At 29.9% G+C, this 18,677-nt stretch overlaps 1 protein-coding gene and 1 pseudogene across 4 annotated transcripts; both read left to right on the top strand.

Moving 5' to 3' along the window:
- Nucleotides 1-233: 233 nt before the first annotated feature.
- LOC150027448 (uncharacterized) lies at nucleotides 234-755 on the top strand (annotated as a pseudogene).
- Nucleotides 756-3,077: 2,322 nt separating this feature from the next.
- LOC137834985 (cyclin-T1-3) lies at nucleotides 3,078-9,304 on the top strand. 4 transcript variants are annotated; one of them, XM_068643266.2, is made up of 7 exons: nucleotides 3,078-3,377; nucleotides 4,131-4,395; nucleotides 4,679-4,760; nucleotides 6,607-6,741; nucleotides 7,098-7,273; nucleotides 7,351-7,502; nucleotides 7,727-9,304. In XM_068643266.2, exons 2-7 carry the CDS (start codon nucleotides 4,169-4,171, stop codon nucleotides 8,788-8,790), a joined length of 1,836 nt encoding a protein of 611 aa, XP_068499367.2. In that variant the 5' UTR covers nucleotides 3,078-3,377; nucleotides 4,131-4,168; the 3' UTR covers nucleotides 8,791-9,304. The 4 variants fall into 4 exon arrangements, with proteins under 4 accessions (XP_068499367.2, XP_068499366.2, XP_090158422.1 ...); XM_068643265.2 differs by having other exon boundaries at nucleotides 3,080-3,377; nucleotides 4,122-4,395; XM_090302296.1 differs by having other exon boundaries at nucleotides 3,172-3,377; nucleotides 3,649-4,395.
- The last annotated feature ends 9,373 nt before the right edge of the window (nucleotides 9,305-18,677 follow it).

The following is an 18,677-nucleotide window of genomic DNA, read 5'->3' as shown; positions in this document are numbered from 1 at the left end:
TGTTATATCATTTATCAAACGAAACACTTGTATCTTATGTGATATGTTATTTTTATAAAACTACCATCTATCAGACGAAGTATGACCTTGTTTTACACTTAGTTGGTTTTAACACTTAATCAAAATCTTAGGGTCTTGAACTTTTCCCTTAACAACTTGTAAACAAACATACATGCGTATATTTGGAGTAGTACTTGCATCATTTAACTGGTAAAGGAGATTGGGATACTTTCATGGTCATTTTAGCTTTCACTATTTATGACATTGTATTATTTCCAGTGTTGAGAATTTTGTGGATAATATTGCAATGGATGTGTTTATTGCTAGCAGAAATTGGTCACAGAGCCTAGTCACGACAATATTGATTGACGTTTACAGAACCATGCACTTTTGTCATGAAAGAAAAGGAAAGAAAATCCTTTATTGTTTACCAGTACTATTGGTGTGGCTTGTTACTCGTGTGTTTAAAAGATCCATTGACATTAAATGCCCCGTGGATGAGTTATTGCAATGTAAGCTTGATGTGAAAGGAGGAAATGATTGGGAATAACACTTTTCTAACTTAAATGAAGAAAAAATTAAATGGTGTTCGCCATTTGATTATATATTATTGTGATGATTATCCTAATGTACCTATCATAATTAGAAAATGTTTCATCAACTACAATCCCATATTTGCTTAGAGACAATTTGGTTATCCCATAAAAGGATTGTCTACACTAAGTGTTGGAGATCCCACATCGACTAGAGATTAGAGCCTTTCATTGTATATAAGTGGGTGCAAACCTCACCCTATGAGCCGGTTTTATAGGGTTGAGTTAGGCTTAAAGTCCACTTCGTAATAGGGTCACTTACTCCTTTGATAGCGTATTATGAAGATGGTCATGTTTCTAAGATGCTTTTGAGAATTCAAGGCAATAGGGGAAAATTGTGCGCATGAATAGGGATTTGAGGCTAGGAAACATTTTAACATTTAAACTTTGGTTTAAGATACTAGGTAAGAGAATCCCCTAGCCTCTTTTAAACATAGTTTCAAAAGGCTTTCATTAGGAATACTTTGTTGAGTGGATTCGACTATGCTCAGTGAAATTATGTAGAAGAGAGTTTTAAGTGTTTTTGCATAATTTTCTTACCCATTCCCAAATTTGTTCAACCTAGGCCAGGTACGCTCAATGTAGGCCAGCTTGGCTCAACCATTTTCACTTTGGCTCAACCAAATTTCCAACACTGCACCAAATTTGCCTCTAGAGAAAATCTATTCAGAACATGAAGGTTACGCTCGACGAAATCTCCTTGATGAATACCCTTTTTCCAACTTTACTCTTGAGAATGAATCCACTCAACACATAATGGTTGTGCATAGTAGATTTAAGGTAGTGGAAATGTAATTTTGAGCAATCTGCTTAGCGGTTTGACATTCTCTTAGCGGTTTGAGATATGCTCAAAAGATTGGGCATTGTCATTTGAGTATAAATAGCCCTAAGTTGTCATTTTTACATACTTTAATGCATAACAAAGTTGAAAACTAAGAGAGAAGATGCTCCCTTGCAACCTAAATCACTTGAAATTAAAAGATTATTCTTTCTTCCATCTTTCCTTCCTCTTCTCCATCTCTTATCCTCATCCTCTTCAAGTTCTACCAATTAGTTTTCTCCTTGAATGATTCTATTATTTCCACCATCTCCTCCTTTTATGGTGAGAAATTGGACATAGGAGAAGTATAGAGTTATGCATTCTTAGAATAATTTTCTAAAGAGATATATTGTCTTTTAAATATTTTTTTATGAGATATTCCTAAAATCACCATTATTCTTTCATATGTAAATCTTTAAGTATAAATATTATGTCTTATGAACATAAATTTTGGTTATAGTTCATATTTCACAAGTTACTTAAAAAAGAATTTGTAAAGTGTGTTTGTAGAAAACATATCGCTAAAAAAATATTTATATATCAATCTCTAAATAACTTTAATAAGAAAGGAGTATAAATATTAAGAATTCAAGTAAGATTCTTAATTATATATTTTTTAAATAGTATAAGAATATAATTATTCCTAATTTAACACACTAGTAATATATTTATAATATTGTCACTTTCTAATTAATTTCGTTAATTTATTAAAAAATATCAAAATATTTAAAAGATAAGATTTTTTTAGATAATGAGAAAAGTTTAAAATTTGTTTAGAAATAATATGAGTAAATATAATATCTATAATATTAATAAAAAGATTGTTCTTTTTAACTTATTTTGTATGTACATAAATTATTTCTTATTATTTTACTTTAGATAAATGTTATTTCGTCCAACCAACTACAATAAAAAAACTAACTACAATAAAAAAAAGCCACCTACCTAATAAAAAAAATCTCCTTACAATACATTATAAAAATTATTTATTTTATAATTATTATCTTATGAAATTTAATAATAATTTTTTTTATTTTAATAATTATTATAATAATTAGGTCCAAAATGTTCGTATTTTTAATTTTTTTTAATAATATATAATAATAATAATAATAATCTACATCATTATATAAAAATCATATATTATTAGATAATTTTTTTATGTCATCTTTTAATTGCACAATTTTGTATTTTAATAAATAAAAATGAATTAATTTAATAAAATAAATAGTTGAATAACTTCAAAATAATTAAATATTTTTTACATATTTATATTTTTATTATATTAAAATATATAATTTTATTATATTTATGAGTAATTAACTAAGTTACAAAAAATATAATTTAAAAGATATATACATACATCTAACTTTATAAAATAACTTTAAAAAATTATGTAATTAATATTTTAAAAAATATTTAATTATTTTAAAATAAAGAGAAATTATATAGGTATTTATTTTATTAAATAAATAAATAAATCATATTTTATTTTAAAAAGTCATACAAAAAGAAATTACCAAATATTAAGTTCTCTTTGTATAATGATATAAATAATTTTTGTTATCATAACAAGAATTAGACACACATGAATAGTGGCATGTGTTTCTACATTTATAAATATATATATATATATATATATATATATACACATAAAATTTTAAAAGAGAAAAATTAGAGGGAGAAGGAAAAATATCAGGGTTACTGACATGGTTGCCCTGTAGTGTTTTTATTCTCTCTATTTCCGCTGTAAACCCTAACTTTAAAATTCCCAAAATATCTCTTCTTTCTTCTTCTTCCTCTATACCCTAATACAGTTACACCACCAATTTCTTCCCTCTCTGCAAACGCGGCTGGTTCTTGGAACTTCCCGATTTTAGTTTCCTATTTCGCTGCTCGCAGGGAAAATTCGCGTTGTTCTTCCGACAGTCAAATTGAACTTTGTTTCCGTTCTTTCACTGCAGGTAAAAGGTTGAATTTGCTTTGGGTTTTGTAGTTTTCTGCTTGAATTTCTTTTCTTTTTAGTTTTTTTGATGAATAAAATAGTCTACCCTTTGATTTTAGTTTTAGATTTTGTTGATTTCTCATACGTGGTTTGAAGAAATGAAGAAATGAAAGAAATGAAGAAATGAGTTTGTAAACTTCATCTTTCAAATTGTTGTAGAAGGTGTATTGTATTGCGGATTACTGTGGACTGAAGAATCATTTCTATTTTTATTCATTTATTGCTTGTAGGTAGTTGAAGTAAGGGGCATGTTGAGATAATGTTTCCGAGGGATTTGCTTTGGGTTGTATAGTGATACTAAATTTCTGGTTTTTTTGTGAAGTTGGTCAGTGTATGAATGTGTGTATATATATGGAGGATTAATGGGTGTTAATGTCATTGATAATGTTATAAAAAGATTTGGTACTTGTGGTGACTTTTTTTAGAGGTTGTATTATTGGATAAAGATGAGATTGACAGATATGTTTGGGAAAGTCTTGGTGATGGTCGGTTGTTGCTTTCCGATTTTGATGATTAAAGACAAGTAAAAACATTGGTGGGATATAACTTCAGCCTTATTATGTTTTGTTGATTTCATTAGGGTTTATATTTTATTTATTTGTAGAAGATTAGGGCTTCACGTCATTGTTTCTCGTTATTGTATTTAATGGACCGACTACAATTATTTAATTCACATTAGTGACATGATCATAATGTTCTGAAGTTTAAGCAGATATACATCCAAAATACGTTTCATCACGTGTCAACTTAATGGCTGGATTGTTGCTTGGTGATGCCTCTCATCATGGAACTTCTCAAGGTGTTTCTCAAAGATACTCTCAAGAGAAGTCAGAGGATGGCTCGAGGTGGTACTTTTCCAGGAAGGAAATTGAAGAATACTCACCATCCAAACAAGATGGCGTAGATTTGAAGAAAGAAACTTACCTACGCAAATCATACTGTACATTTCTGCAAGACTTAGGCATGAGACTTAAAGTGTGAGTCTTTGTTAGTTGCCTCAGTGACCTATCTTAACTCAATAGGTTATTTTTTGACTTTCCTGTTTAAGATATGTGGGTCCTTGTTTCCTATTTGTCATGTGGTTATTTTAAGTATCCTTGTTTCCTATTTGTTCAAAAGTAAGGTTTGTTTGATTTGTTTCCTTGATGTGTATATATATTTAAGATATTGCTGGCACTGAAGGGAAAAACTTTCTTAATCTCTATTGTTGTATTCAAATTAATAATAGATGTCAATGATCTTGTTTTAATTGTGTTGCAGACCTCAAGTAACTATTGCAACTGCAATAATATTTTGTCATCGATTCTTTCTAAGGCAGTCCCATGCAAAGAATGACAGGAGGGTAAGTTTGTATTCTGTAATGATAGGTTTTATAGTGTTATTATTGTATAGTTTTTCTGGGTGGAATACATTATTTTTTTCTTTACATTTGATTATGTATTTTAATGAGCAGTGTTAGCAAATCTATTTTTTGGATTGTTTATATTTTCATGGATATTATATTTGAAAATGCTAAATACAATAATCAAAATTATCTCCACATGTGGTATTCAAATTCATAAAAGTAGTGCCAATTAAAAAGAAGGAAGGAGTGTTACATTGTATTTTTGAAAATCACCAAGAAAAGAAAAAGAGAAGGAAAACATATGCTTCAGATCAGTATTTATATCTCTTATGTTGTTAAACTTAAAACTAATTGTTTGTAGCTGAAGATTGGTTTACCTATTAAAATTTGATACAGAGCAAGTGGTGCACTATTTGATACATATTGTAGAAGTTGTCATTTGTAGTAATCTATACTCCTATTCTATACTAATATATAAAGGGGATTATTGGTGTACATATTGTTTTTTTCAACTGTCTTTTTATATAAAAGCTGCTGTTGTAATTTTTATTTTGGTAATTGTCTTTTTAACACTCAAGAAAAAATATGACATAGAGGTGTGATAGTGCCTATATTTTCATTGGTGAATATAAACTCAATCCTTATTTAATGAATCTCACAGGTAATTTAGTTTTGGATAAATTTTAGTCAATAAAAAAAACTGTTAGAAATACGATGGTCAGTGTGTTGCTAGCACTCTCGACACAATGTCATAGACCAAGTATCACAAAGTTCAAGTTTCAGGTGAAGACTGTGTAAGATGTTTTTATCATTTAGGTTTGTCGACTAGCTTCTATAGTGTAACCCTCTATTTGCCTGTGTTTTTTGAGCTATTTGCTATATCAAAGTATTGGCTTTCCACCATTTTCCTCATTGGACAAGACTGATTACAATTCTAACACATTAAATTGTTGAAACTTAATTCAGGGAATATTTTAATTTTCTTTCCATTGTACAACTTATTGGGTGGTCTGACCACGGTCTTAGACTTCTAGTTGCCTTATCACTGTCTACCCACATCTTCTGGTCAGAACCTAAAGTGTGTTAAAAAGCCCCTTTTCCTAAAAATATGCTTAGTATTCTTTGTTCGTGTTAATAAAGAGTAAGGAAAATGTTTTCATCATAATGTAATGTGGTTTATCTTGGTTATAAAACTGTTGCATTATATTTTGTTTGATTTCTTCAGACAGTTTCCATCAACACTGCATAATATGTAGCCGTGGATAAGTAGTTTGATGAATAATTGGGTATTTTATAGTCTTACTATGTAATAAGATCGGTTTTGAGGCCTGATATTTACATGTAACTGTTAAGATATTTATATGTATATTTACATCCTGGATTAGCAGGATTGAAAATTCTTATCATGTCGAATCAGTCTATGAATTCTTATTTGTTTTATTAACTTGTACCCTTGTAGTGCATCAGGATAGATTAAATATGTAGGACTTCCATTATGAATATATGACAATTTTTACCCAAACATTGTATTTATAGAGTTGTTTTATGCCAGTCACCAACTAGCTGCTTAGCTTGTAGTTGTTGAGTTTTTTCTGTGCCATGTAAATCTTATGGTTGCTTAGTATTTAATTTTGTAATTGTTTTCTTCATTTGGAAAACATGCTGGCCGTCTTTTACCTATTTAATGTCTTTCCCAGCATGTGTTAGAGCACTTTTACATTATCCTTCCCTGTTGATATATCTCTTTGCATGCATAGTCATAGATTCTCTTATGCATAGAATGAAAACATTAAATTGGATTGATGGTGGTGCTAACTAACTAGTAACTTAATATGTTCTGCAGACCATTGCAACAGTATGCATGTTTCTTGCTGGGAAGGTTGAAGAAACTCCTCGTCCGCTAAAAGATGTAATTCTTATTTCATATGAAATTATACACAAGAAGGATCCAGCTGCAATTATGAGAATAAAGCAGAAGGTATTTCAAAGCAATCTTTGGTCTGAGTCCAGACATTTAAGTACCTGTTAGTTTGTTGTTTTTTTTTGTAGGGATTTGATTTAGGTTCCTTTGTTCACTGTCATTCTGTATTTTTGCATTATTCACATACCATTCTAACTATTCACATCTCTGATTTCTGTCACGGAACAACCTGCTGCAAGCCAGCTAGCACAAGCATTGACTTGCAATTTGCATATTGAAATTGAAATTTATTGTTGTTTTCCTTTTTTTGTTTGCATTTGTTTAACTACATGGGGATTTATTTCTAAATAAAATTCTTTTAAATTTCTCTGTTTTGCCTACCTCATAATTTATTTTTTTCTCGAATGACACAGGAAGTTTATGAACAGCATAAAGAATTAATTTTAATTGGAGAGAGAGCTGTCCTGGCAACTCTTGGTTTTGATCTGAATGTGCATCATCCTTATAAACCTCTTGTTGAGGCAATAAAGAAATTTAAAGTTGCTCAAAATGCCCTTGCTCAAGTTGCGTGGAACTTTGTAAATGATGGGTATGAATATTATACCATTTTTGTTCAGGGTAGTAGTCTATGATTTTTCTTTCCTGAAATTATGATGTGATATGCAGACTTCGGACATCACTCTGCTTGCAATTTAAGCCACATCACATTGCAGCTGGAGCCATATTCCTTGCTGCCAAGTTTCTGAAGGTGAAGCTCCCATCAGATGGAGAGAAGGTCTGGTGGCAAGAGTTTGATGTCACTCCACGCCAATTGGAGGGTTGGTGTCTTTTTATTCAGTACTAGTGGTATAAAGAAATGAGGAAAAAAAGTACCATCTCATTGTCAACTCTATTTTGTCCTTCCTCTTGTTAATGTTCATCTGTGTGTGTGTGTGATGGTATCTTAGTATTTATATATGCAAGGAGATTGTGGTGCAATCATACTAACTTTAAATATCTTAATATCATAATGCAAAACCAATTTTGTCGGTACTTTTTGCAGAAGTGAGTAATCAAATGTTGGAGCTGTATGAACAAAATAGAATGCCACCTTCCAATGATGTTGAAGGAGGAGGTGTGACATCTAATCGAGCCACTGCAAAAGCTCCAGCTAATAATGATGAAACTTCAGCTGCAAAGAGTAATTCCCAGACTGGAGCCACTAGACTTGAAACATCGAAGCCTGTGTCTTCTGTGGCTGCGTTTGATTCATCAGTCCCAAATCATGTGGGGCGCCCCATCTCAAATCATGGTGGAATTGGTGATTATGGGAGCACAGAAATGAAACACAGGGTGGAAGGTGATGCCAAAGGCAATCAGCATCCGGAGTGGGAATCAATACCATTTAAGGAAAACTTACATGAAACTCAAGACATGGTTAAATCTCGATCAGATAATGGTGAAAAAGAGCTGGAAAACAATTCTGGAGGGAATGAAACAAAAGAACCTACTGATTTGAAAGATAAACATAGTGGCAGAAACCTAGATAACAGAGAGGGTGCAATTAGCCGGCCTCCTCAGGAAGCCATTAAGAAAATTGATAGGGAAAAGGTAAAGGCTGCATTAGAAAAACGAAAGAAAGCAGCTGGTCATATAACTAAGAAAACAGATGTCATGGATGATGATGATCTCATTGAGAGGGTACTAGAGGATGGAATTGAACTTGCTCCTCAGAGTGAGAAGAATAGGGATAAGAGGCAAAGCTGGTCTAAGTCCTCTGACAGGTCAGATTATGAGAACATGCATGGAAGACATCAAGATTATGCAGATGAGCAACATCATGGTGTAAAGGGTCTGTCTTCGTATGAACCAGATCTAAGTGCTGTTGAAGAAGGGGAGGTATCCGCGCTTGATGACATTGGCGTTCCCTCACCCAAGTCAAGCAATCGCAAGAGAAAAGCAGTAAGCTCCCCTGAAAGAGGGATGGAGGGGAAGCAACGGCATAATTACGGCCCTGGCCCCCACCACAATAGTCGTTACGATTATGTGGAGGATCGAAACAAGGTCGGTCGGCTAGGCCATAGTGAGAGGGACAGCAAAAGGCATGTACAGGAGAACCATGTTTGAATAATGTGTACCATGGCTGTGGCCCCCAGTGTGTAGACTGTTACTTCTGAAATTTTTTCTGGACTGGCACTTGCTTATTACGAAGATCCTGGAATGCTTTCAGTTCTGGTATGATGCAGCCGCCTTAGCCTTCCATTAAGTCAGGTCTAGGAACTGTATTTGTTTGAAGGACTTGAACAAATTCAATTTTGCTGGAAGGACCAATTTCATTTACTCAATATAATGGGCATATGGGAAAATTGTAAAGTAGAGGAGGAGGGTTTATATAGATTATCGTTGGACACAAAACGGAAGGTCCATTTTCCCGCAAGATCATCCATGGTTTTGACGATTCCCCCTTTGAAATAGTAGTAGGTGTGATGATAAACTCGGCCTATTTACTAGATGGAGGATTCTAATTGTCATTTGTTATCCTACCGTTATTGCTTTGAAAACCATGGCTGTTATGTTTGTAGTAGTACACTTGGAAGTTAATGTTTCTTATATTTATTCCCTTTGAAATAGGGAGCATGCATCATCTTCGTAATTTTAACACTCGGAATGTAAAATTAAAAACTTCAGCGGTCCATTGTGGTCACTGATATTATTATAATAAAATAGTTCCTCAAACCATAGTTGAACTATACATACATATAAACTAGAGGATAGACATTGCAAAGTGGGCTTGGGCTTGGATCAATCTGTCGGGATTTCTTCTTGTACCTCTATATTTTCAAAATATTAAAAATATATGTTTTGAAATATAAATGTATTTTATGTTCTAGATTTGTACAATCTCATACAAAATTAGCATTTCAAAATATGTAATTCGGATTTTGAATTATAGAATTCAGAAAACAAATTCTGGAATATAAAATTTGTATTTTAAATTAAATAATTTGGAGTACAAATTTTATATATTAGATTATATATTTTAAAATATAAATTTTGTATTAAATTAATTTTAAAAATTATAAATTTTAACTTTCAAATTCTATCATTTATAGAAAGTATTTATATTTCACATTTTGAAATTAAAAAAAAACAAAGGAAAATTTTCAAAAGATAATGAGGATATCTTTTGAAATATGGGAACACAGAAAGAAACTCATGAGGTGTAGGAAGAAATTCTCTTCAACCATCACAATTTAGCAGGTTCAGTTGATGTTTTTGGCAATTTCTTCCTGCACCATATCATTTTTTATGTGCACCCAACATAACTTTTTAAATCCAACTTTATCCTTGTCACATTACATATATTGGTATCCGAAAATGTCATGTTTGTCTACGGATATTGTCATCCAAAATTATACTCTTTGACCACACACATCTTTTTCTGAAAGACACCATCATGCTTCCAAATATACATATGCGAAAGCCAATCATTTTCAATTTTTTTAGCAGTGTAATGATTTTGGTACTTTTAATGGATTAAAACCCACTAAACCAAATCAATTTAAAGAATTGAAGTCATGGACTTTAACCCAAAAGACAACTAGAAAAGAAAAAGTAAAATTGTGAAACCATGTGCCTAATTGTCGTTGGAGTAGCAAACCGATAGTTAGGTTCACTTTGAAATTGACATATAAAGAGATGACACGTGAGCAACGTAGGGGTGTTTAGCAATAGTGAAGTACATGTAAGCAAGATAAGCCTAACATTTGATTTTCTTTTATTAAGGAAGATATCATATCATATGATATGGTAAAATTCTGTTATGCAACATTGGTTGTTAGACTGAGTTGAAGTAGTGGATTATTTGCGGTTAAAAAGGATAAGCTAGGTTAATAGTCACGCCATGTGGGGACTGTGTTGAAAATAAACTTACTTATGGATTTTCAAATCTAGAATCACTCCTAAACACATTTCGGCATCTGGATCCATACAAATATTAATATTTAGAACTAATGAAGCAAAATATTCGTTTGTACATAACCATCCACAATTAATCCGGATATGCACATCCAAAACAGAATAACACAATTACGAATATATATATATATCTAGAAGTAAAAAATTTCACAAAAACTTACGGATGCAGTTAACTTTAACCTAATTTCTACTTCATTAAGGATACAATAGTAATTTCACATGAACATGTTGGTGTCAATCTAAAATAATATGGTGTAGGGAGAATCTCAATCTAAAATAATATGGTGTAGGGAGAATCTGCCGATATTTTTAACCTATCAATTTGTTATGGCCTATCTTAGCAAACAACGGGCAATAGTATGGTGAGATGGATTGACATGCTAATCTATTTATTTTTTTAAAATTAAAAATTAAAATAGAAATAATTTAAAAGTTATTTTTATTATGTAATTTAAAAGATAAATTTAAATTTAAATTACGCTTACAAATTAAGTTTTAAATTTAATTATAATGGAGTAATTTAATATATAAGATAATAATAATTTTATTGTATATAATTAAAGATATTAATTGATAAAAAATTTTAAAAATATTATTAAAGTTAAGTAAAGTTTTAATATATAGAAAAATTAAAATTAAAATTAAAAATATATAAAAATGTAAAATAATTTTTTTGAAAAGCTTAACAATTGAGAGGTTGATATATAAGTTAATTTTCTGAATATATATATATATATATATATATATATATATATTTTCTTAATATAGACGAGTTTGATAGTTAAAAAAGTTTCTTATCTTATAATTCTAAAAAAATAACTGAATTTGGCGGCATGGTGATAAGTGCCAAATATTCTTGAAATATTTTTTTTTATATCATATTAAGCATAGAAAATGAATGATTTGCATGTAAAATAACATGAAAAGGGTGTGTTCCATCAAAGATCAAGCTTGATTTAATAAGAGGTACGAGTATGCAATAATTGATGGAAATTTGCAGGAAATGAAAAAAAACAACAAAACAAAGAAATAGCAGAATGACCAATTGGCTCAATGTATACATCCAAGGCTAAGTGAATTGGTGATATAGAGTAATGAAAGAAAGATTCTCTAAACGCTAAGCACAAAAAATTTCATTAAGTAAATTTATGCCAGAGAAGGACCAACTTATGGAAATTTAGGTTGTTGAGTGCATTTCAGAGACTTAACGAAAAGAGTCCTTCAAGACAAAGAACCTAAGTTCATTGGGGTTTGGTTTGGAGCTAATGTAAAGTGAAAAATGTTTCTTCATGGTTAAGAAAGTCCATTCATTGAAGCTTGGCTTGAAGTGATGCTTGACTTGAAGTGGATTAAAAGACAAAAGATTTCTTCATTCTTAAGAAAGCTCAATACGCTGGATCAAGCTTGAAGCAAAGCCAAAAAAAATCCTTCAAGGTTAAGAAATCTATGGTTTCCCTAAACTTAGATTTGACTGAGCCAAAAGATTTCTTCAAGATGAAGAAAGCTAATCCGCTAAGCAGATTGACTAGGCGCTAAACGAATGGAAAATCTAGGACAACTCATCACTAAATTTTATAAATAGAGAGGTTATGGTTAATAAATGGGAGGTTGAAACGGAGGTGTAACTGAAGGCAGAAGAGAGCAACCTTAGCTAACACAACATTCAAGACTCTATGTCATTTGTTGTTAGCTACTCATCCATAAGTTTTTGTGTAAGCTTTATTATGAGTAGCCAAATTTATCTTGTTGAGATTGGAGAACAATGTAAATGTAATATCTCTTAGTTATTGTTATTTATAAATGTTTGTTTACTTCTATTCATATGATTTGATTGGATGCTTAATGCTTGATATGTTATGAATCACCATTCATGCCTTTATAACTTGAATGATATTGTGAAATACATTCATTTTTTGAACTTCTTCAAATCAACCAAGTAAGTCAATGTTTGGGAATGAAATTGAATATTTGGCTTGAACTGTTCCATCTCAATGCAGAAGCATGCTTATTGTAAGTCAAGAATTTGATTATGATAATTTGTTGTTCTAGACAACCATGATTAAGGAATTAAATTGGTTTGGCCAGAAGGAACGATAAACTTGAAAAACTAAACATTTGTAAGTAACACCAACAAGAGAGATTTACAAAGTGATTCAATCCCAACACTTGTTCTTAATAGATAAACTTATCCCTTTTGCATCAAGTTTCAATCTTGCTATTTATATTATCTATATTTTATCTATTATATATATTAAATATCTCCTATACACCCCAAAAATCATTAATCCTTACTTCACTTTGAAAGATGTTATTATTTTGGTTATCTGTAGTTCTTGTGTATACGACAACCCCTCTTATCAGTTGTACTATAGTTGAATCGGTTTGTTTGCCGAGAAAGTGTAGTCATGCTAGTTTGAGATTACTTGCAAAACTGCAAAAACACAACCTTGTGAGAGGACTGTCGTTAATGTCATTCAAGGATAATCTTTTTTGTGAGTCATGTCTTAAAGGAAAACAAGTTAAAAGCTCTTTCAAAAGTAAAAATGATATTTATACTAAAAGACTCCTTGAGTTGTTACACTTGGGCCTCTTTGGAACAACAAGAACTAAATCTATTGGTGGTAGAATGTATGGTCTGGTCATTGTTGATGATTATACTAGATGAACACGTGTTCGATTCTTAAACCACAAGGATGAGGCTTGTAAAGTCTTTTGTAATTCCATGAAATATGTTTAAAATGAAAAGTGTTTATCAATTATAGCTATTAAGAGTGATCGTAATGGAGAGTTTGATAATGAAAAAATTAAAGAGTTGTGTGGAAATTTTGGTATAAAGCATGATTTCCCCACTCCCAAGACACTACAACAAAATGGTGTAGTTGAAAAAAAAATCGTGGTTTACAAGAGATGGCTAGATCAATGTTGAACTATAATTTCATTTGTAAACGTTTTAAGGCAAAAGCCATTAACACAACTTGTTACTTACTTACATAATATAATTTACATTAGATCCTTACTAAAAAATTCTCCTTTATGAATTTTTGAAAGACAAGAAATGCAACATATCTTATTTTCACTCCTTCAAAATTCAATGTTTTATTTTAAATACAAAAGATAATTTGGGAAAATTTGATTCTAAGAGAGATGAAAGAATTTTGCTTGGTTACTCTGAAACGTCTAATGCATATAGGGTTTTTAATTATAGAACGTCTATTGTTGAAGAGGCTATCCATGTAAGATTTAATGACTTTAAGTCTGATAAGAAATTATTAGAGCCAACTAAATTTGTTGTCTTCTAGGAACCCAAGAATAATGCATCAGACGGTCAATGAAGTGCATTAGATGGGTCAAAAGCACTAGACAGTTGTAACAAATACACTGGCTAGAATTCCATGCTATTGTATTGAAGTATCATCCTCTTAAGGATCTCATACGAGATCCCAAGAAAAAAGTTACTATAAGATCTAAGGTAAGATATAAGACAAAAATGATATCAGAAGTTGAACCAAGAAATGTCAATGAAGCACTTCATGATAATTGGTTTCAGACCATGCGAGAAGAGCTTGAACCGTTTAAGAAAAACGAAGTCTGGACACTTGTCAATCCCTCTAAGAACAAGTTGTCATCAGAGCCAAGTAGGTGTTAAAAAAAAGCTAGATGAACAAGTTAAGGTTGTGAGAAACAAGGCTAGACCAGTAGCCAAGGGGTAATCTCAACAAGAAGGTATAAACTATACTAAAACTTTTGCTCCTAGCTCGTCTAGAGATTATACAAATCTTGTTATCTTTTGTTGCATTCATTAAAATGAAGCTATATCACATAGACATTGAAAGTGCTTTCTTAAACGGTTTCATTAAGGAAGATCTCTACGTGGAACAATTCCCAAGTTCTGAAAAAATATACTTTTCCAAATCACGTTAACAAATCTTTACAAGCTTCTAAAGCATGGTATGAGCGTCTAAGCACATTTCTGATAGGAAATTATTTTAAACATGAAAAAGTATATACTACATTGTTCCATAAAGACTATTCTAAGAAGTTTTTCATTATTCAAATATAGGTAAATGATATGATATTTGACACAATGAGTCTCTGTGTGAAGAATTTTCTAAACTTATGCAGTATGAATTTGAAATGAGTTTAATGGGAGAACTTAGATTATTTTTAGATCTACAAATAAAGTAAGTAGACAGTCCAATAAACAAAGAATATAAGAGAGATACTAAAGAAATTTAAACTAAACGATGCTCATATTTGTAAATCCTTTAGTAAGTGAAGTTCAAACTCTAAAAAAAAGGAGCATATATTTGTAATATCCTCTCTAGCAAAGTCTTCTTATAAACACTAAACAACTTTTTGTTGTATAAACTAGAAAGACTTTGTATACTTAACCTAGAGAAACATTGTGCATTTGGTGTTTAATATTAGGAGGTGATTAACATATATTTAGAAGTGAATTTATGTAATCATTGTAAGTTATAAACATATGTGATAATACCTGTGAGAAGTGTTTGATTAGTAAAACTCTTCATGGTTTGCTAAGGAGAATTGAACTTACTCCAAGTTTGAGTTCAACCAACAAAAACCAACGTTTTCACTGTTTTTACATGAGTTTTTCTACTTTTGACCATCGTTTTAATGTTTTGCAAAATTTTTTGTAAACTGATGAAGTTTGTCTCAGTAAGTAGACTAAGTCAACTATAATACAACTAATAAGGGATTGTCGTATCCTCGGGAACTAGTTGTAATCACAACATATGTACTTTTCATTATAAAGTGTGAATATAATCATGGAAAGTTTTGTGAAGGATAATGAATCAAACAGAATAAAAATTATGTGAAGTTAAAACTAGGTGCAAAAGGGAGAAGTTCTCAAGTTGATAAGATGTTGGAATTGAATAAACTTTGTAACTCTTTTACACTGAGTTGATTATAAATACAATTTGATTCAAGTTTATTGCTTCCTAAGGCCAAACCATGATAATCCCTTAATCATGGTTATTTAGAAAGAAAACTACCATAATCAACTCCTTGACCTACAATAGTTTGATTCTACATTATTGATGGAATAATTCATGCCAAACACTTCAATTCCGTCTCCATACATTGAAATCTTTAGATGATTTAATTTAGTTAAGAAAAATAAAGTATTTCCCAATATCCTTCAACTTCTAAGGGCATTAATAATGATCACTCACATATCAAACATTAAATACCAAATCAAATCAAATAAACTGAAACAAACATGCATTTATAAATAAGTACAAAAGTATTACATTGTCATTCAATTGCAACAAAAGGAGTTTATCTACTCATGTTAATGCTTACAAGACAATAAAGGCTCAAGTAGCTAACAACTAAGGACTTTTTACTTTGAATTTTGCACTTCAACTTTGTATCGTCATTTTTCTTCTTGTTTCAACCTCATCTCTATGGACCATAACCTCTCTATTTAAAATGCTAAGTTTTGTATACCTACTCAACGCTTCTCAAGACGTTGAATGCTTGAAGGTTGTTTTTCTAAACATTTGGAATATTTAATTCTATTGAACTAAACTTTTTATAAAAACATAAATTTAATATAATATATAATAAAATAATATATTTATCTTATTTTATATAATAAATAAAAGTATATAACATAAAACATAATATGTACATAGACACACAAAACCTTATAAAAGAGGACATAGTCTAGTCTCATATGTATTTTTGTTCCTTCAAAAACGATATAACTATATTCTACTTAGAACTATTTTATATATTTTTATTAATAATGAAAACTACTTTAGATATCAATAATTTTTTAGTCTTTAAATTAATATCTAATTTAGTTAATATAGTGATTATATATTTTTGGTTTCTAAATTTAGTTGCTATTTAATAATTTTCTTGTAGTGTGATTTTTCAGGTCACAGAAAAATTATAATATTTTTTATTATAATACCAAAAATAATATCAAGAAAATAAATTACAAAGCTTCACGATAAATTATATTTACTTCCAATAAATACAATTATAAAAGTTAAATACCTGAATGAAAAATAAGAATAATGTATATGTATAATTATCTTCTTCATGTTGAATAAATATATTAATTTAATTATTGATCCGAAAATTTTAAATATTTTAAATAGAAGCATTATTTATTACCTTTATTAAATTAATTAATTAGTTAATTAAGTAATAGTTTTCAGTTTTTAGCGTGATTTTTTTTTTAAGATATAGACTAAAACAAGCACTATAAAAAAATCATTAAATAAAAAATAATTTTAAAGAGAAAAAATAATTAGTTGCTATATTAATTAAATTAGAGACTATTGTAGAGATTAAAAGAATTATTGATATCTAAATTAGTTTATATTATTGATAAATAATTTAAACTAATTTAAATTGTCTCTAAAGTAGTATTTAATATAGTCAATATAACAAGTAATTATTTTTTTTTTAAATAAATTTATTTGATGATTTTCTAATATGGATTTCTATTTGAAGATTTTCTAATAGGGAAGCATAATTAGAAAATGTGAAGATTTGAAATTAACAAATATTTTAGTAAGTAATGAAAGTAAATAAAAGTCATATTTGCAGAGATTAAACACACATTTAAGAAATACTTATTTTTTTGATGAATTTAATTACAGTTAAAAAATATTTAAATTGATAATTTTATATATAACCTAATAACTTTATTAGCTCAACAAGTTAATCATATTTAAAAAAATAATAATAATGTAACAGATTTAAATAGAAGCCATTTATATTTTTATGCAAAGAGGGAATCCACTGTTTCAAATCGATCATATTACTGCATCGCACACTCAGTCCTACAAATCAATATAACTAAGAATATTTGTGATTTTGAAATTATTGTCTTTTTAGGAGTTAAGATATATAGACATTCTATAAATATATTATAATACAAATCAATATAACTAAGAATATTTGTGATTTTGAAATTATTGTCTTTTTAGGAGTTAAGATATATAGACATTCTATAAATATATTATAATAGAATAATCTTGACACAGTTTCATTCATTTAATACATAAAAAGAATTATTATTTTATTATAATATAATCTTTTATTTTAAAAAGTAGTTGTAATAGAGTAGTTATCTTTTAAGTTATGATATCAAACAAAACTTTATACATTATAATACCTTCCTTAATTTGCCCTAATTTTGAATCCTCTGGAACACCACCACCACTGAGACTGAAAGTTGCATTAAAAATTCTCAGCTGAACTCAACAAGTGGTGTTTGAGATATAATTTAAAATACACCTAATAAAGTTGCACATGATTCAATTCAAGGTCCGCATTATAACAACAACATCCATATCAGTAATATAATATATTATAACATGAATTAGTAAGGTGCTTAAAAAGAGCTTTGTCTTCATGTCTGAGAGCACACACTACTACTACAACAACAACAACAACATCATCATCATCATCCATATGAAACAGTTCATAAAATATTCACCAGGAAATATGTGAGCATTATTGTTTACCTAGGTTCTACAAAGCATAAATTAATAGATCTGTGAACTCATACCAAAGATTTTTTGGTTTTTCCATGACACTTTCTGCAACATTTGATAAAAGGGTATCTGGTTCAATATCATTTTTGTGAAAAGCATATATACATTTGCACAATCTTTTGTTATCTGATAAGATTCCTGGCCTCCCACCATACTATAGCTTAGTATCAGCCGTCATTAAAGGATGATGTTGGCCAACTTGGTAAACCATATTTCATGTTGCTTCTCCCTCAAATTTCATCTTTCTCTGACTATTTGCCACAAAAAGCAAAGAAATAGATAGAATTCAAGATGATTATCTTCGTGACAGTACTTAGTATCAGGTGCTTCTGCATGTGCACTTCTTTCTTTCTCTAAAGCTCCATTTCCCACTTGCAATATAACTCCAAAACTACAAAAAGTGTCCCACCTAAGGTAACAAATGTTTATTTTATTTTTCCCACTGTTAAAACATCTTGACAAAACATGGTAACAAAACGACAATTAATTATG

Source organism: Phaseolus vulgaris, chromosome 5 (genome assembly GCF_051622355.1).
Source record: "Phaseolus vulgaris cultivar YP4 chromosome 5, ASM5162235v1, whole genome shotgun sequence".
Taxonomy (NCBI): domain Eukaryota; kingdom Viridiplantae; phylum Streptophyta; class Magnoliopsida; order Fabales; family Fabaceae; genus Phaseolus; species Phaseolus vulgaris.
Note: the sequence above shows the minus strand (reverse complement) of the source record. Positions and strands in the feature narration are given on the sequence as shown.